This window comes from Centroberyx gerrardi, chromosome 20 (genome assembly GCF_048128805.1).
Source record: "Centroberyx gerrardi isolate f3 chromosome 20, fCenGer3.hap1.cur.20231027, whole genome shotgun sequence".
NCBI classification, from domain to species: domain Eukaryota; kingdom Metazoa; phylum Chordata; class Actinopteri; order Beryciformes; family Berycidae; genus Centroberyx; species Centroberyx gerrardi.
In genome coordinates this window covers 4,872,704-4,897,203 of record NC_136016.1, presented here as the reverse complement: position 1 = coordinate 4,897,203, position 24,500 = coordinate 4,872,704, and the positions used below count along the sequence as shown (strand labels likewise).

General features: G+C 42.0%; 4 protein-coding genes across 5 annotated transcripts in view; 2 read left to right on the top strand and 2 right to left on the bottom strand.

The window, feature by feature from the left end:
- Nucleotides 1–185: 185 nt before the first annotated feature.
- kdelr2b (KDEL endoplasmic reticulum protein retention receptor 2b) lies at nt 186–5,246 on the bottom strand. The gene is made up of 5 exons (XM_071922904.2): nt 4,998–5,246; nt 3,292–3,392; nt 2,838–2,996; nt 2,465–2,717; nt 186–1,618 (listed from the first exon to the last, which is right to left on the bottom strand). The coding sequence occupies exons 1-5, from the start codon at nt 5,086–5,088 to the stop codon at nt 1,584–1,586; spliced, it is 639 nt and encodes a 212-aa protein (XP_071779005.1). The 5' UTR covers nt 5,089–5,246; the 3' UTR covers nt 186–1,583.
- A 794-nt stretch (nt 5,247–6,040) lies between these two features.
- On the bottom strand, nt 6,041–9,719 carry mettl9 (methyltransferase 9, His-X-His N1-histidine). 2 transcript variants are annotated; one of them, XM_071922917.2, is made up of 6 exons: nt 9,589–9,719; nt 9,191–9,352; nt 8,120–8,310; nt 7,820–8,029; nt 7,155–7,339; nt 6,041–6,993 (listed from the first exon to the last, which is right to left on the bottom strand). In XM_071922917.2, exons 2-6 carry the CDS (start codon nt 9,284–9,286, stop codon nt 6,782–6,784), a joined length of 894 nt encoding a protein of 297 aa, XP_071779018.1. In that variant the 5' UTR covers nt 9,287–9,352; nt 9,589–9,719; the 3' UTR covers nt 6,041–6,781. The 2 variants fall into 2 exon arrangements, with proteins under 2 accessions (XP_071779018.1, XP_071779017.1); XM_071922916.2 differs by having other exon boundaries at nt 9,191–9,715.
- Nucleotides 9,720–9,797: 78 nt separating this feature from the next.
- On the top strand, nt 9,798–15,149 carry LOC139929844 (uncharacterized). The gene is made up of 7 exons (XM_078290818.1): nt 9,798–9,897; nt 10,870–11,072; nt 11,172–11,273; nt 11,380–11,475; nt 11,581–11,691; nt 11,786–11,909; nt 12,136–15,149. The coding sequence occupies exons 1-7, from the start codon at nt 9,873–9,875 to the stop codon at nt 15,087–15,089; spliced, it is 3,615 nt and encodes a 1,204-aa protein (XP_078146944.1). The 5' UTR covers nt 9,798–9,872; the 3' UTR covers nt 15,090–15,149.
- A 7,892-nt stretch (nt 15,150–23,041) lies between these two features.
- Nucleotides 23,042–24,500, top strand: part of caskin2a (CASK interacting protein 2a) — a 47,672-nt gene continuing 46,213 nt past the window's right edge. The window contains exon 1 of the mRNA XM_071922902.2: nt 23,042–23,650. Within this exon, the coding sequence (XP_071779003.2) occupies nt 23,557–23,650 (94 nt within the window). The 5' untranslated portion in view covers nt 23,042–23,556. The remainder of the gene's footprint in view (nt 23,651–24,500) is intronic.

The following is a 24,500-nucleotide window of genomic DNA, read 5'->3' as shown; positions in this document are numbered from 1 at the left end:
AAGTTGCATCTCCCTGCTCACACAATGTGAAACTTAATATTTGTGTTAATGGAGGAACTTCAAACTGTCTTTCTATACACTGCACTGCTTCATTCATTCTTTTCTGGCCATATGTACCAAGATGTCAATAAAGCTGTTCTCTGAACACCAAATGATTGTTCAAGATCTCATTTATACAACTGTAATGATTCCCATCACCTAATTTTAACCACGGCATTGAGACAAATGTTTCCCATAAAATCTTTATTTGTGGTGGCAACATCATGCAAAAGCTCCGCTAAGAAAAAAAAAAAGGAAAATTGGAATGATCTGCATGAAAAATAAAACAAAAGGCAGGTATGTCTGGCTAACTACTTTTGACTCCGATGTAACAGTGTCCATAGGATTGTGCTCATCTCCAACACCAACAGGGAGATTATTTTCTGAGTTTAAAATTATGCACATCATGTAGACAATTCTACGGACATTGTTTACTGGAAATTGGGAAAAAAATAAATAACACAGCACCTATAATAAAAAAAAGACTTCAATTCTGTAGTGATAATCCACATATAGTACATTACCGGTGAATTTACTCATTTCAAACATTTAAAAGGAGCAATTTGAAATGAATGGGCCAGGCAATGAAGTATAATTACAGGTGATATACCACCAACCTTGGGGTAATGAGTGTGGTATTCAAATGAACAAAGCCATTTACAGCGATGAGAATGCATGGGTCACTTTTCAATCCTTTGCTTTCACCTTGTGTTGCAGCTTGGCTCCTTCCTAATAAGCGCTCTGTTCCAATTCATACGTGGACGTAAAATAACAAGCAAAAGCAACCCACACTGGTGAATGAACATTTCTTTGGAGGCATCAGCACAAAAATATATTTAACTCCAGAGTTACAGTTAAGTTCAATTTTTGACAAAAGAACTTGAAGTAATGTCATCTATATCAAATTTATGCTCTAACAAGGGCATGGAAAAACTAAAAGAGATGGCCTTTATACACAGGAATGTAAACAAGGTCAAATTGAGGGAAAAAATAGAAAAATTTGGCCGGCAAAGCTACGGGGATTCAACAAACTCCCCCCAAATCAATTCAGAAAAAACAATGCACATTTATTTAGATTGCAAATACCATTACAAACGGTTGAGTCAATAATATCCCACCACAAGAAGTCCGCTTCAATATCATACAATGCCAAATCATAGGCAATTTTACATTTTCAGCTCTTATTCATTCACTGATGTGTCAAATCTTAAGAGTACACATTTTTATGTAGAAAACTTTTCTCACTTTTTTTTTTCTTCCTTTATACAGAGTAATAAAAAAAGTTAAGGCAAGATGCATCAAACAGAAATCCGAAGGCCAGGGACTGGCCTCTGCAGATGTGCTCTGATTCCACCTATTCTGGATCAGAAGAAGGTGCAGGACCTATAGTCAGCAGCTCCCTTTCGCTCTCTGTCTCAGGCATCTTACGCTGGCGGGAGGGGAAGAGGGGGAAGTGGTCGTGGGAGGTGGGGGGGCAGTGGTGTCCCCAACCAACCCCCCCCGTTCCCCCTCTTTGAGTCTGCCAAAACACTCCTCTTTGGCACTTAGGCTGGCAGGCTCAGCTTCTTTCCTTTCAGTACTGAAACAGGAGAGGACAAGTTTATGTTTAACACAACACAGAAACCATACGAGGACGTTCACAAAACCGAGAAATAGTTTGTCATCAAATGTGCAGCAGTGAAACATGTATTGTACAGTTCCAAGTTAATACAGATTAGGTAAGAAGATAACACTGAACTGCTGTAAATGCTGCGATATGCACTCAGACGCCACATTGGGCCAAACTTCTTATAGTTTCAATGACGCATTTGAAACAGACATTTGTTCTGCACCTTAATTCCAAGCAAACTAAAACAAAAGTGAAAGCATGTGAATTAACCTATGTACTGTCTCAGGCGAACAAGACAAAAAGGCATTCAGCTACATGGAAGGAATTGAAACCATACAGTACATTTTTTAACTTTCTATTTTATATTTTTATTGTCTGCCAACGAGTTCTCTCAGTTTCTGTCCTCTGATCCAAGTTTGCCTGCTCTCCAAGTGCAGTCATAATAATGAATTGTTGTTACTAAAGAAGCTTTAGAAATATCCAAAAACTGTATGAAAAGAGACTAAAATAATTGGGAGGAACTAGCAATAAAAAAAATGTATAATTGAGATATAAGGGTATTATGTTGTTGGAGGGAAGTCCAGACAGTGGGGATGGCTGTACTAAAGGTCAGATCTCATGTGATGCAAAGCCTATTCTGAGCACATCTAAGATCCACTTTACAAGTATACATGAATATACATACTTGCATGCATGCATGAACGATGCTATATTTGATAGGTAACCAACTAACAGAACTTCTTGTTGCAGTAAAACAAAACAGATTCCACTGCCACTGTGTTTTGTGAGAGTAAAAGAAATTGCAGCACAACTCACCTTTTGTTACATACAAATAGAAGAAGTCGCAGTAGAGGATGGTCTGCACCACCCCGGCAACGATGGCAATCATGTCGAAGAATCCCTCAAAGTAGAAGCGCCATATCCAGTTGATGAGGTAGAGGGCTCTGTAGAGTCCCAGGAAGAACAGGTAGTGGGTGGTGATGGTCTCGGCCTCGCCGGTCTTGCTGATCATGAAAAGCTGGGGCAAGATGGACACTGACTCCAAGTAGATGGAGAACGTCCACAGGATCTGGGCGAAAAGAAAGGGAACGGAGAGACGGGAGTGTTGGGGGTGTTTGGGGAAAAATGATGTGAGGTATTTGAGAGACAAGTATGCAGAATCAGTGTGCCGTTGTGCTGAATTTCTTACCTCCAGTGGAGAGAAGTCATGGTTAACCAGGAATGCCAGGCCTCCAACAGGGACGACCAGGAACTCCACTCTGAACGTGTCATGGTTCCCATCATAAGTAGCCTTGAACTTCACATAGATCAGGTACACTGTGGCATACGCACATCCGATGTAGATGACCTGAAACGCAAGACATCCACCGCCGTTAGCAAAACCACCATCCACGCTTGGTGAAAATTCACTGGCCCCTATGTGTATTGGTCTGACACAAACATAATGAAGCAGCAATTATGACACACAAGCCTGTTACACCTTGCTGCACCACTTTATCCTTTGCTCAACAAAGGTGTGTCAACTTGGAGTACCAGTTAACCCTTGACATTGTGTGTTTAGTGCTTGGATAAACAGGGGGATGGGGTTCTTAAAGGAAATGCTTCGGGATGTGCCGGTGAGAAGAAATGTGTGCGTGTCTCACCTTCATGGTGGTGTTGTACAGAGAAATGAAGGAAGTGAGCAGGTCCAGGTAGCGAGTGGTGAATACCAAGGCAAACAGGATCTGACTCTTCCCAGAAATACCTGTGAAGACACAGACAGTAGGGCGCATTAGTCGGACGAATCTTCTGACCTTGTTGTTTCAAACCTCTGGCCATTTATTCATCTATTTTCATTCATTCAATCATCCTATTTTGATAAATGTCCACTTCCTGCAGACAGCCCATGTATAGTAGCCAAGATGTCCGATTAGTTCTGCAGTACTTTGTTCACCTTTTGGCAAATAATGTTAAATACCACAGCCAAGACTAAGATTGCAAAGGAGATGACAATGTGATTCAAGCGATTACTATGACAACAAATCTAGCTGCCTTTATACCTCAATCACCCCCCCTCCCAAGATTACATGTACAACTACACTGAAACGTATGAGCAGGATTTATGAAAATATGTGGAAAAAATACAATGTGTTACAATAATCTCAAGCTGCACGTGCTCCTTATTCGGTTTCACTAGCATTCATTTATTTTTAGGAGCACGATACTAAAATAGTTGCACTGTAGCACTGATCAGTAATTGCCACTGCAGATGTAAAAGGGGTTTGAGAGTGCCTGTTCTGTGCTGCTCCACAGTTTGCATCTACACCTGCAGCTTTATTATATATAATCGCAAGCACAGACACACAGCTGCCCTGCAGAAAGCCTCTGTCTATCTGGCCTGCAAACACTGGCAAGTGACAGCATGCTTTTGTTTAGTCACACCCACTGTCAGACAAGGGGATGTCATCATTACAATAGTTGTAGCCAAACCTCATGCTTTCAGAGATAACGACACTGTCTAGTTTGTGCAATTCTGGTACAGATAACTACATTGGCCAATATGCAAATATTTAGGGTAGTGAAGGCTGAATTACAGACTTGCATGCAGATATGCTGCACAAGGCTATCTGGTTTAGCCTACAGTAAACACCAGTAAAGACCCAGTTCAGGTGACTGCTTATCTAGCAAAGATACCGCTTTACCCTTTGACCCTCACAGTAAAAGACAAAAACAACAAACAATCAAGTCCTTCCTTGCAACAGCGCATGCATGCATATGGTATGTATGGTCTTAGATCTGCAACAGTCAACTAGTGACAGCTATTTGCTGCCACGTCAGAGGTCACACCGGGCCAAATGCACGAACGCAGGGTGAAACTAGCTTACTTTTCCCCCACACTAGAGATGATGAGGCGCAACATGCCAAACTAAACCGAGAAGTGTTGTGGCCCTCTGGTCACCCTGTCCCTATCTAGTGTGGACAGACTAGGACAGGGCCCGCTGCACGGCCGCCGCTAGCAAGACTGCTGCTGCTAGCCATGCAAGTCTGACTTCACTGTTGCTTCTGGAGAAACTCTCTTCCTATGAGATGATTAGTCTTGTTCACGCTGCAGTAGGCCATGTTAGCAACAGTGACAATGATAGTGCCAGCAATTAACCTTATGATTTGATGACAGGGCAAGCTGGCTGGGTAGCTAACGTTTCTGCCCAGCTAGCCGGGAGTTAGCTAGCTAACGTTAACTATCATTACAAACGGATTACACTGTAGCTACCGTTATCTGGCTGGTTAAACTTCACGGTAAATGATACGCTGTATCCGTGACAGGATAGAAGGTCATGCAAAAAGCAAGTTAAAGTATACGGCTACTCACCGGCACAAGACCTGGTTTTCCATATTTTTAGCAGCAGGATGATGATGGCTGCTAGATGGGAGAGATCGCCGGTTAGTCTGAAAATGTTCATGTTTCCGCGAGCCTTAGCAGAGGCAACCCGAGTTCAGTCTCTAAAAAGAGCTCCGGTTGTTACCCGGTAAAGAATAATTTATGGTCTAACGGTGCTGAGTGACACTGACACCAGAATAGGCGAATTCTGGCTATAGAAGACGGGAAAATGGCGAGTAAAGCGCGACGTGGCCTGGGGACGTGGCCAAGATAGCAGCACCCAATGCAAGTCGGGAAACGCTGCACGGCTCAGCCAATCAGAAAAGAGGAGCTCTTATTAACATAAACTATGCACACTTCATGCTATGTTGAGGAACGAAGGTTTTGAGCTTCCTACTTTAAAATATCGTTCACCTCATCTTCCAGATGGTAAATACTGTTGGAAAATACAGTTCACCTCAGCTTTCAACTTACTCTAGATTCGGCGATAGACCCAGTTTCATCTTCTAAATTCTGATGTAATCAAGAAGGAAATACTTGCAGTCAAATGTAAAGGCATTTAAAGTAGTAGTGAAGATTTCCTTTAAAACAAACAAAATTAATGATTTAATATTTCATATCACAGGTCAAAATGTCATGGCAGGATGCTACTTGCAGGATTTTTGATTGTGGTTTATGTGTAAAATTTGTTTTGCTGTAAAACAGGAACTCAAAGTGCATGTGCATTAAGTGTGAAACAGCTGGAACAGCCAGCCTCTACAGAAAACGTAAATCATAATGTCTTGATGGCTTCAGTTTGGTTCTAACTCTTGAAAAGAGACTTTTGTCATCTCTCTAGACTAGGACTAACTTATAGTGAATGAAATAATACTGAAAATAAACAAAAATCCTTAAAGGGCCCCTGGGGGTCCCTGGACCACAGTTTGGGAACCACTGCTCTAACTGACAGTAATTCAAATGGACAAATCTCAAACCATGTCGACTGATTACACCTCAAGTTCACTCGATGACATGAGAAAACAAGAACTAAGAAACACAGAAAATAATGTTTATTTGTTCTTGAATTCGTTGTACTCTTTCAATACAAACATTTCACCAAATGTGGCACATTTTAAATAGACCTTTGTGCTGTGACATCCTAGATACATGGCACTGACTTAAAAGGCTTCATATTGCTTTTGTCGTCATTAATATCAAGTAACCATTTACAACATTACATATAATGGGCCTAGTTTGCTTAAGTCAGCAATAGTGTGTGTGCATTGGCCCTATGAATGAGACACAGAAATAATTAAAGTACAAATTATGAGATTCTCTCCATCGGTAGTACAGTATGTAGAGTTGAAGGAATGATGAACCACATCACTGACAGTAAACACTTGCTACAAATAACACACTTTACAGAACAGACACCAGTTCCACGGTGATATGTCTTAGAAGATTTGATCTTCCTTATAGTTTTGCGATAAGTTAATGTGGCATTTCAAGGTAGGCAAACTGCCATTCGGATATTTTTTTTGCGTACAAAGTAGAGGTATCGCTGTCACACAAGATGGCTGGTAAATGTAGGAGCTACCTGAGCTGCAAACCTGACTGAACTGTTTGTTCAAAACCAAAAAAAAAAAAGAATTACAGTAGTTATGAATGAAACCTCTCGAAATTGCACTATGAGCCTTCCAGCAGCCACAGCCCAAGACACATTTAAGTTAGGCAAACCTCTGAGCGTCCCTCAGTTCATTTGGTATTCGTTAAAGATAAAATCAAAGAGAGACGCCTCAATCCTCTAAAGCCTTGAGAACAAATACAGCGTCATCAAGTACGTAGTAATCTTTATACATGTCCCCTTCACAGAGGTATGGCAACCGTGTCACAGCCTCCACCTCAAACCCCGCCCCCCGGAAGACCTCATTGGACAGATTGGTCACTTGCTCCTCCCACGTCTTCCCCTTTACTCGCAGGTGTTCTTTGGGACGCTGCCACCTCCCTCCTGGGAACAAATACATACAAAACATTTTCAGGTACAAGTAGTGTAGTTTATCATATCCCCAGGTATAAGAGGCACCTGAATATATTCCACATACTGAATATGCAGAATAATCTGACAAGCAAACAAACAAACAGAAATCCAAGATGCAATGACTGACTGACCTATCTCCACATAGGGCTGGAAGGGAAGCACCGCAGCCAGGATGACTCTTCCTGTGCCAGGAACCAGCGATCGCCTGATGCCCCGGAGCAGATCCAGAGGATCGTCACAGCGGTCCAGCAGGTTCAGGCAGCTGATCAGGTCATACTGGAAACCCGTCTGCTGCCACTCATCTATACCCAGCAGTCTGAGCAAGACAGAGACAGAGAGAGAGGTGTATTATTGTATTATTATGTATGTATAATATTATTACAAATTCTGCCTTTTATTGCCATATTTTCTTTTCAGTTAATTTATTCTTTATTTAATCAGGTAATCTCACTGAGATTGAGACCTGATTACAGTAACAAAAAATAAAAAACATAAAGATGACAATTTCAAACAGTCAGCAACACACAGGGACATAAATTACAGAAAGCAATCACAAACATCAAAGAAAATGTGAGATATCATAGCTTTAAAATCAGAGGGAGACAAGAAATTCTAATTTCCAAGTGTTTTTCAGTCTCGTCCTTTTATACGTTGCATAGTACCAGAGACCGGTCTTGCCAAGTTCAGAATGTAATCAAAGAGTATTTAAAACGAATTAGGCCTGTGATCTGGTACTATAATTACTGGATTTGAAAGAAAGTAGAAGAAGGAAGAGGAAAAGAACGAACCTACACACCTGTAATTCCTCCTCTGGAGATGCCATTTCATGGGAGCCGAGACCTCGGTGGCGTAGACCTCTCTGAAATGGGCTCCCATCACCTCGGTGACGCCTCCGTCCCCGGCCCCCAGGTCCAGAAGTCTCTCTGCCCTCCACTCCGGGCCGATATGCATCAACCTCTGGAACTGCTCCGCGGAAAACACGAACATGGAGCCCCGACCCAGCAGCCTGAGACAGAGCGGAGAGCAGGTCAGAGCAAGGCGCACTGAAGGAGATGTGGTGACAAAGACAGATGGGGAACGGAGACGGAGTGCTCACCCATTGATGGAGGTGCGTGAGACCACAGGACTGAGGACTGTGGATATAAAAGAGTGGTAGAGCTGAGTGAACATCCAGCCAGACTTCTCTACGCTCCGCTTGAGAAAAGCCTGGGTGTCTGAGTCCAAGTGGCTCTGGACGAATAGCGGCTGCACCGCATCTCCGAGCAGGTCAGGACAGCACCGGTACCACTAGAGCGAGGGGAGAAGAGAAAGGCCTGGAATTCACATTTACCCTTGGGACAGCTCATGTGAAATAGGCATCCAGTGTTTCCCACGGGTTCTGGGGTCATTTGTAGTGGTGGCGAGCCCGGAAGAGCAAGATACACATCAGGCATTTGGGGAAATCTATTTGTGGTACTCCGAAAAATAAATCAATGCGGAGGAAACACTGGCATCTGGAGAGAGAAATACTTAAAACTCTAAACTGTAAAGGTTAGAGCACCCTAAAAAGCATAACTCCCTATAGACCCGATGTGTTTCGTTCTATCATATGGAGAGAGCTTCACGCCAAACTCCATTCAAAAATCTGGCAATTTAATGTGGCCTTGCTTATGGTAAAAGTACACGTCTCATAGAACATGACTTTGGAGCTTTTACCAAAGGTTAGGGTTATCTGGTAGATCCAGCATGCATGTGATCCACCATGCAACACTTTATTTCAATCAATTTTTAACTTTTATAGCTGGTTCATGCTGCTCACTACCACCCTACTTTAGTGGAAGAAGATTGCACGAGTAATAGGCAAACCAATTCTAAAAGTTTACATTTTGTTCAAATAAGCGCTCCTTGGTGTATCTGATACACACAGAATTTAAGAGTTTCTCCTAAAGATTCGTAAATAGTCTGAACTCATGTTCTATGAGGTGTGTATGTTTTCCCTAAAGGAAGTCAACATTAAATTGCCAGATTTTTAAATAGAGTTTGGCGTTATTTTCTCTCTGGTTCTAGTCTCCACAGGCAACATGAGTAGTCAGTCTCTCACAACTGTCTTCAGAAGAACAGCGTCTCTGGTATGTCTGGCCAAGCAAACTCCATCACCTATTTATTCACTGGTAGTAACAATGCATACCTCTTGTGTCTCAGCTCCGGCCGCTTCGCTCTCGCTCACCATGTTCATGAACAGTGAGCGGGCGAGTGGGCTACGCACGTATTTCCCCGTCCACATCCTTCTTATGGAGAGCAGAAAGGCGATGTAGCCCAACACCCACGCTACAAAAAGCAATGTCCTCAGCTGTAGATGACACATAATGGACAACAACTCAGTTGAATAGATACCCGTCTGCCGTGTCTGTGTGGGAAAAGGTGACGGACTCTGGTTGCCGTCGAGGAAGCCGACTGACTGCCTGGCCAGTGGATAGACAGGCAGAGAAGTGAGGTGTAATATTAGACGATAAAGGTAATGGCATCCAATTGTAAACCAACACGCCAGGGCATGTCTCTTGTTCCAAATACAACAAATAAACAAACCTGAGGGTGCGGTGGATTTTAGAAATCCAGGTGCTATTTACTCGACATCTTAATCCGTTGAGTAAATTATCTATCGCATATTTCACAGGTCTTCTGCCGACTCTGACAACTCAACTTTTCACAACTAAATCACTTCCGCGTACATTCTGCACTTCCTGTGTTACCGCTAAATGTGTCCGGAACTAACCGTCAATTCTCCGCTCTTTGACAAGTACTACAGCTTCGTCATTTTATCGCTCTTTTTTTTTGCCGGGAACAGAATATAACCCTGCCGAAGCCGAAATATGCATCATATTTCCGAGAGGAAAGGTAGCATCCATGTTTCGGAGACATTTTATTCTCTCGATGTGACGTGAGAACCGCCGTGGCCTCGTTCCATAACCTCTAAAATAACCTGCAGACAGTAAACGGTGTTGACGATGGCGAAATGTTTTTTTTTAGTTATATATCCGTAAAGTGACACGTATTCAACTAAAATGTATATTCGAAATAGTTATCCATAAATTATGATGTGTGTGTGCATGTACGAGTTTTTAATATTCGCTTTGTTTAGTGTTTTGCGCAGGCCTGTTGCCTGGCAGTGACATGGTTTACCCCCAACGTAGCCCCGAAAAGTGTCGCTCTCTCAACTACATTAAAATCTGGAAAATTAACGGTTCCTTCTTTGCTTATCGGCAAACATAGCCTACATATCTAATAAAATATAGCTCAAGACCTTTTCTGAATCGTTAGGAGCCATTCCTCAATCCGGCATACACACAATACACCGAGCAGTGCTTATTTTGATACAATTTAAACTTTTCTAATTGGTTCGCTTGTTATTCCCACGACCTTCTTCCACCAAAATGCACCATGGAGGGCGGTGGGAGCAGGTATGTCGGTTCTAAAAGTTGAGAGTTGATTGAAATAAAGTGCAGCTTGATAGAGCACATATGCCGAATTTAACAGAAGATCCTAACTGTTTGTAAAAGGTCTTAATTTATGCTCTGCTATATACCTATTCTGCAATAATCAAGGTCACATCAAACTACCAGATTTTGAATGGATATTGGTGGCATGTTCTCTGCATACAAGGGAGATGGGGCTACCCCAACTTCTCCCTCTCTCCCCTCACTTTCTGTCTTTCTCACTGGCACATTTAATATCACTGTATTCCCATTCTTGCTCATCTATCATGACTTGTTTTTCTTGACATTTTCTAGTCATTTAATTCTGTAGTGTCCAAATCAATACCTGGCCCATTCCCTAAATGATTCAAGTCATTCATGTTTCGTTTTCTAGACCCCCCTCTTCCTCTCTCCTGTCTGCGCCTCCTGGTCCCACCACTTCGGCTGGTCTCTGCAGCGATCTGGCAGACTGCCCAGCAGAGAGTTGTGGCCGACTATGGGCTACTGGACGACTTTGTTACAACTGTCACTGAACTTGTCCCAGAACTCCTTAATCACAGACAGAGGTCTTTGCTGAGTCTTGGCCTTCGGGCACAGGTACTGTATGAGAAAGTATTGAGACATTAGAGCTCAGTGTGTCAGCTCTTCATAAGGTTGACTTTTTGTGAGTTTATCACTAGTTTCCTCTGGTTGTAGCTGATACTGGAGTTGTGTCGCCCAGAGCAGACGATAGACCTCAAGGCCATTCAGCCGCACCTGGACATAATGCAAACAGTCACGTCATCATGGAACACAGAGGTGAGTTTCTCTTAATTTCATGCACTGTATGATTACTATAATGCAATGGCAATCAGAACTAACTTCTAACTTTTTTTTCTAACTTTTGTAATATGATGTATCACAGACAAGTGATACAGGGGATGGATCATCTGGATCAAACATCCTGGCTTTTATTCAAACCCTAATTAAAGATCAAGATGAGAGGCAGCACTTCTTCCAGGTCAGTGTGTCTGGCTTTGTAACTTTGAAATCGTAGATATTTTCTCTCCTACTCTATTGAAGACTTTTTAAACTGTGTTGACCCAGATCAACTGCTCAATTTCAGGATGTTTACCCAGTGAAATTTGGACCCAAGTATAACAAAGATATACAGATGCTTGTGGAGAAATTCCTGTTGCAGCTTGAGAAGTTACTCATTGTACCAAATCTTCAACAGGTAACCTACAATATTGGTGCATTATGCATTGAAGAGGTCTTGGACTTAAGGCATTTATAGCACTGAAACTAAATATCTTTGTTCTCGTGACCAGGTTGCCTGTATGCTCAGCGATGTTCCTTCGGTTCTGGCAGAATATGTGGAGTCTTTTTCTGACCCTCAGGAGCTTAAATCCCTCCTGGAATATCAAAAAGACCTCAGCCAACCCAATGATAATGGTAATGTAGTATATTTGACTGTTAAGATTTTTGTGGTTGATATCCTAGACTATAGGCTGTTGGTGATGATGATAATTTTGAAGTGATCAATTATAAGTGGGCTGACTGGAAATTTTACATGGCGGTGTTACAAATTCACAGCACCACCGTTAGATCAATTCGATAGACAACTTTGATGACAATCTGTGCCTATCTGTGGTTAACTGCATGTATTTTGATTTTTCAGATAATCCGTCAATTGGCGACAGCATTTGTGCAGCGCTCTGTCTCCCACCTACGGAAACTGTCATGACAGATCAAGGAGAGACGGTATTGGAAGCAAATGTGTTAACTGATTACATGGACTCGTTTAGCAAAGAATTGATAGTGGAGACTGCAATGCTGAAAAAAGGCACAGAAGATTCAAGCATTTCAAGCACGGAGAGTGAAGAAACACAGAAGAGGAGAGAGACAGACAGCAGCTGTGTTGAGAACCAGTCCTTTGTTAATAGTGATGAGGGAGTCGAGGACGAGTTTCCTTGCACTATACAACATGTTGTGTCTTTACATGGACATAACGTGGGTTTAGGCTCTTGTGCCGTTGAGGTTCAGGTTGGTTATAATGTTGAAATACCTGCTGAAGAGATAGGACCCACAGAGAACAAGCCCTCTGTTGGGGATGTTAACTCAGTGATGGCTACAGGAGAGGATGGGCAGGTTCAACTCTCAGACAGAACCATAGCTAACGATGTAAAAAGCCCTCCTGAGATTGAAAAGTGCATTAAAAAGGAGAGTGAGGAGGCCAGTGACAGCGCACTAACTGATGAACAAATGAAAAACATCGGTGTGTCTAATGTGATACTGTCACCCATACTTTATACACCAGCCGTGCAAGTGCTGAGGCTTGAGCCAGTCGCGACTGCGTCCCCAAGACCGGTCAGGCAAAACCGGGGCCTGAAGATGAAAACATTTTTAATGATAACATCCAAAAACGAGCAGTCCAAGAGCGGACCCCGAGGTTCGTCAACAAGCAAGACTTGTCCCACGTGTGGTAAAACGTACAGTCGCGCGGCAGATATGCGGCGGCATCAGAGGAGCCACACGGGGGAGCGACCGTTCCAGTGCTCGCAGTGCAAGAAACTCTTTCAGTTCCAGTACGACCTGAAGAGACACGAATTAAACGTGTGTCGAATCACTGTGCCACAACCTAGGACGATATCATCCAAGATACCCGAGGAAAAAGACACTCAAGACCCTAGCCACTGTGAAGTTTCTGACCAACTCGCAGCTCAACCTTCGGAGAGGGGTATTCACGTGAAGAGCCATATTGTGGCTCCTGTCATCGCACCCTATCACTGCAGTAACTGTGACAGTACTTTCCAATGCGTACAACAGTTTAGGACGCATGAAAAGGCGTGTCTGCCAAATTCGCAACAAGTGGGGGCACCTTCTGGAGAGGGAGTTCCTCCATCCACCGAGCAAAATGATCCCCAGCCACTCAGCAGCACAGTCCAGTTGGCAGACACAGAACAGCAGAACCAATCACTTTTGGAGAATGACAGTAATGCAACGATACACCAGGAAAACGCAGGCGAAGGAGAGGAATCAGAGGTTGCTGTCAGGAAAACTCATGGGGAAACTTGCAAGGGACCTCAGGAATGTACAGTTTGTGGCAAGACCCTTGCTTTCCCCTCTCTCCTGGAAAGACATATGGAGATGCACTCAGAAGAGCGCCCTCATCATTGTACTGTTTGCAACAAGAGTTACAAGAGCATTGCAAGTTTGAAGAGGCATTCAGGCAGATGCGAGGGTTCCTCGGTGCATGGCGATGATGTTGAAGGCCAAGAGACAATGAGCAAATTAATCCAGAAATCTTCTGAAAGAAAAAGCAAAAATACAAGTCTAGATGAGCTTGTTGAATCCACATCAGAGGACAGTAATCAGTGTTCACACGAGAACCCTCATATACCAGAAAACACAGAGACAAATGAAACGGGCGGCTCAAACGTGCGTCACCTTTGTGAAGCAGCGGTAACAGGAACCATAAAACGTCACATGCGATCACGTTCAGATGAATCCCATTCCTGTCCTAATTGTGAGTTAAAGTTCAAGTTCAAAAAAGGCTTGAAGAGGCACATGGTAACGGCATGCAAGGTAAAGAAAACTAATGGTGGCGAGTCTGATGGTATTCATCAGGCGGGCAAAAGCGTAAAGCAAGGTGAATGTAGGAAGAGTTTCAAGTCCACAAAGAAACTCGGAAAACACAAACTCGCCGATCATCCACTGTATTGTGCAGAATGTAATCGGTCATTCCCAGACGTGGCAAGACTTAAAACTCACAATCTGAGACACAAGCCTCGTCCGTGCACAATGTGTGATGAAAGCTTCAAAGGCTTTATAGACCTCAACCAGCACTATGTGGCTGTACACAACTTCAGCGGACCTTTTCCTTGCGCTTTTTGCGAACGGAGTTACACGGACTTGCGAGGTCTGATCCGGCACGAGAGGTTCCACACCGGCGACCTCCCGTTTAAATGCCCCAAGTGTCCAAAAGCGTTCAGCTATGCGTCTGCTCTGAAGCTCCATGACAGAACTCACACAAAAGAGGCTCCGTTCCTCTGCTGGGACTGCGGAAAAGGCTGCAAGTCCAACGCGGCGCTGAAAATTCACAGGCTTTGTTGTCACAGCAGCGCCGAAGAGAAGCGCTTTTGCTGCGAACACTGTGGGAAAGCTTACGCGCTTAAAAGAAGCTTAGACCTCCATGTGGCTAAACTCCACACGGGCGTGCGCTACCCGTGCTCGCACTGTGGCAAATTGTTCCGAAGCGCGAGCTCGTTGACAAGACACGATTTGACTCACACGCAGGAAAGGCCTTACTCCTGCAGCGAGTGTGGCAACCGGTTCAGGTCGTCGTCGGAGCTGAAGATACACACTCGCTATCACACCGGGGAGAGGCCGTTCAAGTGTCAGGAGTGCGGGAAGGGGTTCGTCCAATCGTATTACCTCACTGCACACATGAGGATGCACACAGGGGAAAAGCCGTACAAGTGCCCTACCTGTGACAAAAACTTCAAAAGCGCAGGGATTTTGAAAAGACACCAGATGACCCACACGGGAGAGAAACCCCATAAATGTTCCGTCTGTGAAATGGCCTTCAGTCGGCCAGAGCTTGTGAAAGCACATGTGAGGAAATCCCACTAAATTTGAGCAATTCTTTCATTGTAAATGTATATATTTTCCTTTGATTGTTAAGGAAACAAATGCGTTGCAGTATCAATAAAGTACCTATGTACATATGTTGTAGAAGCTATCATTTGCCTTTTGATCCTACATATGTGAGTCTGTTCATTTCAACATTGGGGAGCACTTTTTTAGAAATGGTCATAGTTGTACACCACATGAGTCATGCATGTGGTTTAACCTGAGGGATCTCAACCTGAATGAACCGGACTGCAGTTAGAACCCGCTCCACGACAAATACCTCAAGGGTTTTTTCAGCCATCAGCAAAGGAAGGAACACTTGGTTAAGCGATCGACGCCTCGTCCCTGAGGATGAGAAAGTAGGTCCAGCACTATTGCAGAGCCAAATTAAACTAAGATACTGTAAATTTATAATGCTTTGGGTCTCCATCTACCACTACTGCTCATGTCTCTAGAATACCCTATTTTTTTAATCAACTACCTCATGTTATGAAGCAATACTATATCAGTAACCCTTTTTCCATCAAACAAATAGAACATGTTCCACACCAATAACTCCCAAATACACCCGATTGAATTTTGTCCAAGGATATGAGGAAATCACAATTCTTTTAGACTTGATTTTGCATATTTGGAAATGAAAGTTTTCATGAAATTAAACTTTTTTATTGGGACAACCTAAGCCCTTGAATGCCTTTAAGGACTCCTCTGGAGATTTCCTTGAGATATACCTATCAGTACAGTCCTAGAACAACTATTTCATGTCAGAACGAGAGATTTCTGAAACGTAATTGGAGTGGGAAGAAGAGCACAATGCAAAGCAGGTTATCCTTGAACTATTCTGCTATTTTCCCTTCAGTTCAGTTATGTCTGAGGGTAAATCAGTAGGTGATTGTGTCTGAGTGTGCAGACAAACCAAACAGTCAAAGTGATCCTTTTTGATTCTTTGCATCCTTTTAAGAGTTCTGCAATGTTCAGTTCATTCCATTTAAATTTGGTTAATTTCAGTTAGGCTTTTGTTAGAGGGCGATTGGCTTGCTGCAGCTAAAAAAAAAAAAAAAAAATATATATATATATATAAAAATGTGCCACTATATAGTAAGTTAATTAAAAGACAGATAACACCCCACTGATGCATACACGACAATATAATTATAACATAGCCTATACTGCAACTGTTTGCCTTTGACTGCAAGAGACTCACACTTTCACTTCCAGAACTACAACAGTTTCAAGACAGTAATATGAACGTATATACATATATATATATATATATATATATATATATATATATACATATATAAAGCATTTCCTAGGCTTTTATAAGCTCTGAAAATGGAAACTCAAAAGCAAACAAATATTGATGTTGCTGCTCTTAGGAAAGGCTCTATTGACCCTCCCACTATGTTCCCACTTTCATTCTAAAAGTGTTTTGCTGAGACCTTTTCTAAGGTGGCATTCCCTCAAATATGTCTGTTCTGGCTCTTTGCTGGAGAAAAACAGCTTCTGCAAGACGTCAGATGCCCATTCCTTGTTATTGAATTGCCTATTTTGAGCCACCATAATATTTCATATGGGCAGACAGTTTGCATTACATAACTGCAGCCTCTGCTTTGTGCTTCCATTTGGTCCACTTTGATGACCCATAAAATGTGTCTTCTGGTCGATGGTGGACTGAAATAATATGAATGACAAGATATAGATTCTCACATCCATGTCCCCATTTTTTTTTAATGAAAAATGGGGACATGAGGAAAAAGAGTGGAACTATTGCCTAGAATAAGATGCATTCATTTTTTGTTTATTTTTTTCCACTGTCACTAGAAAACTTTGTGACTGAAAAAAAATGTGCTGCTCAAATTTTACTGTTGCGCTTGTCACAGTTCGGCTGTTTCAGAGGGGAATAACGGGAGAAAAGAAACCTCATGATAAACAAGGACATGGTAGAGAACAGAGTGTTAAAAGAAACCTATGAATAATGTTCAGAACATAATGCTGTCTGATGTTCCTCCATGAACCCAAATATGAAGTTTCACCATGGAGTCCCACTTACGAGTTTCTCAAGATGTCTTCCTTCCAACGCTTTGAAGCATCTTCAAAAGCTTCACAAGGCAAAAAGATTGACAATCGTAATAATTTTCTCAAACGTCAGAGAATGTACTGTAAGGTTTAGGAATTTGGTGTCGGATTTTCATCCGTGCTCCTGAGAGTTTTCGAGTTTTTGAGTGTTTATGACAATATTTGCAGAGTGATGCTGAGTAGAACTAACATTGCTAATCACTGAGAAACCTGGGTCCAGTTTTTCCATACTTTTCTCATAGGATTTCAGTAAATGGAGTGGGTTAAAATCAGAAAATTGGGTTTTTCAAAACAGATAAATGAGATTCAGATCATCCAGATTGGGATTCGGAAATCCAATCCTACCTTTTATCAAGTTTAGATGCTGTTTCTGCATTTTTCAAAACTCAAATGCAGAGACTTTTTTCTATTTCCCTCATGTCTTTTGGCCTAACAACATGTTGTAAAGGCAAGACAGAGGTGTATTTATAGACTGCAAATCTGGATTCTGCAATTTTCATCTTGTGGTATCTGGATCAGAATGATCCTACCTGACAATTTGTTTAAGAAACTGACTCAAAATGAGCAAGATCAGTCTGATCCTGGATTGCCAAAAAAAAAAAATGTGGGGGATTAGAAAATCTCTATAATTCTGATCCAGATTAAAAGTTTTGAAAAGCTGGGTTCTGTGGAGGTCGTTGGATTCTTTTCACATGTATAAACAGCTGAATATTATCTATGTAGCCTATTTGATATAGTGTCACTTTAAATTAGAACACTTTAAACTAGCCATTGTCTATGTATTTCTATATAAATGACTCAGTTTACACCTGTTTTAGATTAGATTAGATTGCCTTCAATTTGCTTTGTAATAAAAACCCTTCTCCCTGTTGACTAATACCAATTCCAAACCAGCAGATGTCGCCAGTAAACCACCGCTCTGTCTCCATGGTGTTTCAAGTGGGGTCCGGGGACCTCCAGCGGGCCCCCCATGCAGCGAAATTAGGAATACTTTCATTTCTGTATATTTTAATTCATTAGAAATTATCCCAAACGAGGGTCCACGGTTTAACGTGTGTCTATGGGGATCTATAATATGAAAATGTTTGAGAACCTAACGCATCAACTAGCCTAGCCTACTGTTTGAATTTAATTAGAAATTACTAATTAATTTCTATTTGAATTATTTACACTGTGCTGGGAATTTGGACTGCGAGAACCGGGTTATGATGCCTGTTGGAGCTGTCAAACGCTTTTCAATTCGTCAAGTTAGCTGTGTTAGCAAGGAGAAGATCGGAAATTGGGCGATGTTTCCTTCAAAATAAAAGCGCAAAATTTGATTCTTCTAAACAGCAAGAAAGTCATATCAAAACACTTAGTGGAATCATTACATTAAATACGGAGTGAAACTGTAGCTGTAAAATAGAAACTAAAAAGATTATATGGGGTTATAATGTATGACCTGGTATTCCTGATCAACAGGTTAAAATTTAATATTTGATAACTGAAACACAAAAACATGCCAGGAAACTTAGAAGGATGTTTACAATCTAAAAAAAAGAAAAAGAAAATTTTAAACCACAGCAGTTGCACATTTATTTCTAAAGGCTATAGAACAACAGCCAAAATGAACCAAATGTTGCAACCTGTTTAATAAAATGTGATTTGTGTATGTTTCCACCAGCGGGGTTGAAGTGAAAAATAGGCTTCATGAGTGTAGCCTATAACTATGTCAAAAGCAAAATAAAAAAAATTAAATAAAATCCATGAGAAAAATGGAAAGAATGTTTTAAGAATTGGTTAATATTGATAAAGTTGTTATCATTCTTGTCAGATAATATTGGTCATATTTTATGCTGTCTGAAGACTTAAACAAAGAAAGAACATTTCAGAACATCCAAAGCCACTTTTCAATTGTTGTGCAATGAGACTGAACTAGACCACTATGTTATGTATTCAACAAATGCTTTTCCATCACTGTTTATTGCATAATTTCTCTATCAACAAATAACTTTTCCAACTCAAGGAAGTTTTAAAACTTTTTTGCGATATATGGAATATTTTATCAAAATTTGCTGTTTCCATTCAGCTTTTACAAATGGATACCTCATGATTCACATGAAAATACTTGAAACAGAATATGAAGCTAATAAGGGCCTTATTTTGAAATGTACGATCGGAAGTTCTACTGTTTATTCTGGCTAGCTTGACAGAGATGTCCTCTCTGATGCTACAGCGAAGGAAACGAGCGCATTTTTGCATCGTGATTAGTGACACTCAATGTGTTTTTTTGTTCGCGGAAGCCGAGTTAAAACACTGAGTACAATTTCTCAATTCTTTGCTAAATCAGTTGTCGGTTTGCAGCTTTCCCCCGCCACCTGAAACTAAACACCCGACTCTAGTCTCAAGTTAGTCAGAGTTAAACACGCTAATACCGGAAGTTGGTCAATTCCCCTTCAAAATAAACGCGTAAATAAGTAACTGGCCTGTGCAGATCTACAAAAAAACATATCTAAATGCTCAGTAGTATCATGACATATTTATGATTTTATATACATGTATATGTATACATATATATATATATATATATATATATATATATATATATATATATATATATATATATATATACATATATATATATATATATATATATGTATATATGGTATGAATACATGCTGTGCAAAGTGCTTTTTTGGAGAAAACAATTGCATTTTTCTTCTTTTCTTCTCTGTGTAGCACTTTTCAAAACAGCAAAAAGCACTTTACAAAGGAGTAAAAAAAACAAAATATAAAATTGACAGCAAAAGCAATAAAATAAATGTAAGAAAAAGCAAAAGCAGGAAACATAAAGGTGAACCATAAACGAGATGACAAAAACAAATTCATTAGATATAGCAAATCTATAAAAGTGGGTTTTAAGAAGTGATTTAAAAGATGATACCAGCCCATGTGCCTCAAGCAGGAGCACTGATACCAATGGTTTTATTCAGTACAGATTCCTCCTTAAAATGCATTGTTCATTTTCACACTAGAACGCTTTCATCAAGAAGGGTTTTATTTTGAAAGGTATGACCGGAAGTTTTATTAATTGTGTTTGACTTGACACTGGTCAGTCCCTTCGGTGTCGGTGCTGTCTGCAGATTTCCCGCAGCTACCATACGTGCATCTGTCACCTTCACGAACAGTGTCTACAACAGGTGAGACTGGACCTCTCTTTGTAAACTTGTTCATAAAGGGCAAACTTAGACGAATTTAACATATAAGCTGAATAACGTTATAGACGGATAAACGCGTGTGTTTTGGACTTTGCATGACTGGCAGTCGGAACACCTTGACAGTTGAGACAGGCAAGTTAAAGAGGAAAGACTTGACTTAAGGAGGATTTAAACGAGAACAGGACAATAGCTCTTGACAAACTTTGTATAAATGTGTTCAAAGAGGCAGCCTGGCACTGCTAACGTTTTCTTTTGCAAACAGTCTCTCCTCCGGCTGCAAGCTGAGTTTGTGTGCCTAGGGATTCCCTTAGCTCCGACACCTTCTTATCTTGTATGGAGGGAAAGTCACGCCAAACTCCGGTCAAAAATCCGTCATTTACTGTTCCCTTGATAATTGGCAAACGTGCACACCTGGTAGAACATGACTTATAAGCTTATGCGAATCGTTAGCGTCTTCTGGTAAAATCGGCATATATATAATGCACCAAGCAGCACCTTACCGTCATCCACGCTGTATTTTGTTGGAAGAAGATTGTGGGAATAACAGGTGTACCAATTATAAAAGTTGAAATGTTATTGAAATAACGTGCTGCTTGGTGGATCAGATTGATGCCGAATTTACAAGTGGACAGTAATGGTTTGTAAAAGGTCTTAAGTCATGTTTTAATTGATGTGTACTTTTGCTAATAACTAAGGCAGCATTAAATTTCCACAGTCCTGAATGGAGTTTGGCGTAAAGTTCTCCATACGAGAGAACGGAACATAACGGGGCGGAGGAAAGGTGCCTTGTAAATATGTTCATCTAGTCTTTTAATTAGTTATTGAGCGTTTCAAATCCTGAAAAAACAAGTGAAAATGCCATTTGGGTGAGATAAATGCACTTGTTTTCATCGCAAATCGCCTTGTTTTAAGATTTTTCTTGAATTAAGTGTTATTTTCTTGATACGATCGGAGTGATTTGTTTCAAGATACTGACTCTTGTGTTTAGAAAATTCCTGAAACAAGTGAAACTGCTTTGAAAACCAGTGAAATCTTTGGGAGAATTTTGGCATAACTTTTTGAAAGAAAAATAAGATTTTGAGGCTGAATATGAGATTGAAGGACTTGTTAACGTGCTTTATTTTTAAGTGTGGTATTTACTCAAGTCTGAATTCATTATGGGCTTTCTTATGATAGCATGAGTGACACTTGTCTGTCCATGGGCACAGACTTGTTTACAGGACCCCTGCCCAGCTGATTACTACTCTAGCCATTGAGATTCAGGCTCACAGCTCAGTCTCTATGGCTAGTGTTGACACCCTTTTTGGACTCCTTGTTTACATTCTGGCTCATGTCAGCGAAGTGCTGTGCAGTTGTTTACTGCCTGGCAAGGTGCCTAGCTAGTTTTAGATCATGTGTCATTGGAAAGACATTGGCATCTGCTGCTGGGCTACACTGCTGCAGGATCCCCTATTAGTAAGGAGGAATAGCTGAACTATGTTTCTCACTGGCAGACAAGTTGGGCTACATTTGTTTTTGACATGCAAAGTGGAGCCTAGGCTCCAGATATGAATTCAGGCTCTACCAAAGGAAAGAGAATGGGATAGAATAAAATAGCTTGCTGCTGAAATAGAAAATTTGTCCTTAAAGTCCCTAACTTGAGTGGGCTTTTCATGTCTGTGAGGATGACAAGGAGAATACATATTCTGCCCTATATAGCCCAGAGCCTGTCAGACACAAACCGTGTCTCGCTGTCCTGATGCTTGTTAGGTCTACAAATAAAAAATCTGCTGACTTTTTTTCCCCTCAATCTCACTTCTCTATGCTGCTTAATTCCTCCATCGCTTTCATAGTAGCGACAGATTCGGAGACCAGGTAGAGTCTGGTGCTCTGTAGCCCCCTTAGATTGCCTCTGAGCTTTCGTCGGGACTCCTAATTGTGGTTTTGTTTTGCGCCCAGAATCAGCTCCTGTTTTAATTGGGGGGCTGCGTGGCTCGCCGGAACAGCTTGTTTGATGTTGCATGTGCCTCAGTGGTAGAAACAAGACAAACCCAGGGGGACTGTCTTTACTCCCCCTGCTTGAGAACATTTCTCCTGGTTATTTTGTGTCCCTTTAGTGCTGTTTTAGTGCTGTTTCTGCGATAGGGATTTCAGGCGAATTGGTTTTGAAGCCGCGGTCAGCACTGCCTCGCTTTCCTTCTTGGAGAGAAAAATAAGGAACCGCTGCTGCTTTTTCCAAAGACTTAAGCTGGCAGAAAGCCAGACGCCGCTCGCCTGAAAAGATGCTTCCTTAAAGTTACGGGAATGCTACGGATGGACCGAGACCTTATTCCTGTATGGAAAGAGCAACAGATTAGGTTCACATTCCTTAAGGGACTGGGCTTCCTGTATTAGAGTAAGCAAACAAAAGTTGGGTCAATTGAAAGACACGTGCCCAACCTGTACGTGCATCATAAAAAAAAAACAGCATTATTTTACTCTTATTAATGGAATTATCAACATTAACTCACTTTGACTTTGTGCTGTGGCATGGGGGAATTAACACGGGCCTAGTGTTGGAGGGCTTACATTTTCAAAGCCCCAGAATTATATGGCTATAGTATAATAGGGTGAAAAATATGCCAACTTGCAGTGTCACAGAAATGGAAATGCTACAAAGTGACATCTCTCTCTCCCTCTCTCTGTCTCTCTAGCATTCCGTCTCTGCGCTGTTATGGCAGGTTGGGCTGCTGCAGCCTCCAGCTTGGCTGAGACGGACTATGGACACACACTCAGCCCCGCAGGCGTCTAAACCTCAACTAGGCCTGCCCCGACTCCAGATCCAGGCCTTCGTCATCGTCAAACAGCCAGGCGTCCAGCACGGGAAATGGACCCAGACTCCGACAACAAGGGGAAGAAGACTTCTCGGACCGGTTTACCTAAGACTCCTCTCTAGATGATGCTGAGGCCTGTGTCTGCCGATGTCGTGTCACGATTGGGATACGATAGCTACGTGTTAACTGACTGACACATGTAGATGTTGTCTGAACGCTGAATTCATCATTGTGTCAAAAGAATCGGACGTTTCTAGAGACTTACGTACGTACAGGGAATATACTTTAAGTATGTGGAAAATCTCTGCCTGAAGGGGCGTCGAAAGGACAAAAACAAACCACTTGCTCTGTGGTTGACCACCGTAAGTAGCGTGTGTGTCTGTGGTTAAGGCTGTAGTAATGGGGAAGGAGCAGGACCTGCTGGTGGCCGTGAAGAACGGAGATCTTCTCTTGGCGCACAAACTCCTCTCCAAAGTCAAGTGCAACAAGACAAGTGAGTATGGCCCTAACAGAGGCGGAGGAGATAGGATCAGTGATTTGTTTTCTCTGCTGATGCTTGCTGATGGCTTCAGATCCCCCGCAGTTTCAAATTGTTTAGTGTGTGTTTGCGTGTGTTCCTCTTCTCCTAGTGTGTGCGTAGGCTTATTTCTTGAGTAATTCGGTGTCCTATGCACGGCCGCGCGAGTGCACTTGTTTCAGCCACGAAATAGAGCCGAGATAACAGAGCCGCAGCCGCTTGCCGGCGGCGATGTTGTCATTACCTCGAGCCCAAGTGCAAATCGGGTTCAGCGGCGGACCACAGAGTGCGACCCCTCCAGCAGTCGGGTCGGGGACAGTTTGAAGCTAAGTGGATTCAAACCGCGGTACAACATGAGCTAATCTCTTAAACGCAGCCCCCCCGCAGCCTGCTTGTCTTGCTGTGTGGGTTCAGGGGCTTTCTGTTTTTTTTTTCTCCTTTCAGAGTTTTCTTATCTACGCAGATTTCAAGTCAGGCGACAAGCGAGCTCGCTTTACAGTAGCATTGTTGCAAATGACAGGGTTCTCCTTATCCAGGCCCGGGGAAAGTTAAGGCCAGGCAGCGCTCTGAAGTTGAAGCCTCCCTTTGTGGCGTTATCTGCTCCGGGCTTTCATCAGCAGGGCTGGCTGCGCGGTGGCAAGCTCCGGGAACAAAGCTCTGCCTGTCAGGGAAAAAAAAAGCCTGTTACACACGACGCTGACAGCAACTGCTGCTTGGTATAGAATATTAAAAGTGATATTGTTTGTGTCTTTGTACTGCTGCGTGCTTCTTTTTGTGCGCTGCTACAAGCGGCGACTACCAAACTGGCTGGGGAAAGTGAATGATA

Excerpts from the sequence above, each read along its gene's own strand:
- kdelr2b (XM_071922904.2), bottom strand. The coding sequence starts at position 5,088 with ATGAACATTTTCAGACTAACCGGCGATCTCTCCCATCTAGCAGCCATC. Across the intron at positions 3,393-4,997 it reads GAAAACCAGGTCTTGTGCCG|GTATTTCTGGGAAGAGTCAG; the intron begins GTGAGTAGCCGT and ends GTGTCTTCACAG. Across the intron at positions 1,619-2,464 it reads CTATTTGTATGTAACAAAAG|TACTGAAAGGAAAGAAGCTG; the intron begins GTGAGTTGTGCT and ends CTCCTGTTTCAG.
- mettl9 (XM_071922916.2), bottom strand. The coding sequence starts at position 9,367 with ATGTGTCATCTACAGCTGAGGACATTGCTTTTTGTAGCGTGGGTGTTG. Across the intron at positions 7,340-7,819 it reads CTCCAGAGGAGGAATTACAG|ACTGCTGGGTATAGATGAGT; the intron begins GTGTGTAGGTTC and ends TGTCTTGCTCAG. Across the intron at positions 6,994-7,154 it reads CCAGCCCTATGTGGAGATAG|GAGGGAGGTGGCAGCGTCCC; the intron begins GTCAGTCAGTCA and ends ATTTGTTCCCAG.
- LOC139929844 (XM_078290818.1), top strand. The coding sequence starts at position 9,873 with ATGCATCATATTTCCGAGAGGAAAG. Across the intron at positions 9,898-10,869 it reads TCATATTTCCGAGAGGAAAG|ACCCCCCTCTTCCTCTCTCC; the intron begins GTAGCATCCATG and ends TTCGTTTTCTAG. Across the intron at positions 11,910-12,135 it reads CAGCCAACCCAATGATAATG|ATAATCCGTCAATTGGCGAC; the intron begins GTAATGTAGTAT and ends TTGATTTTTCAG.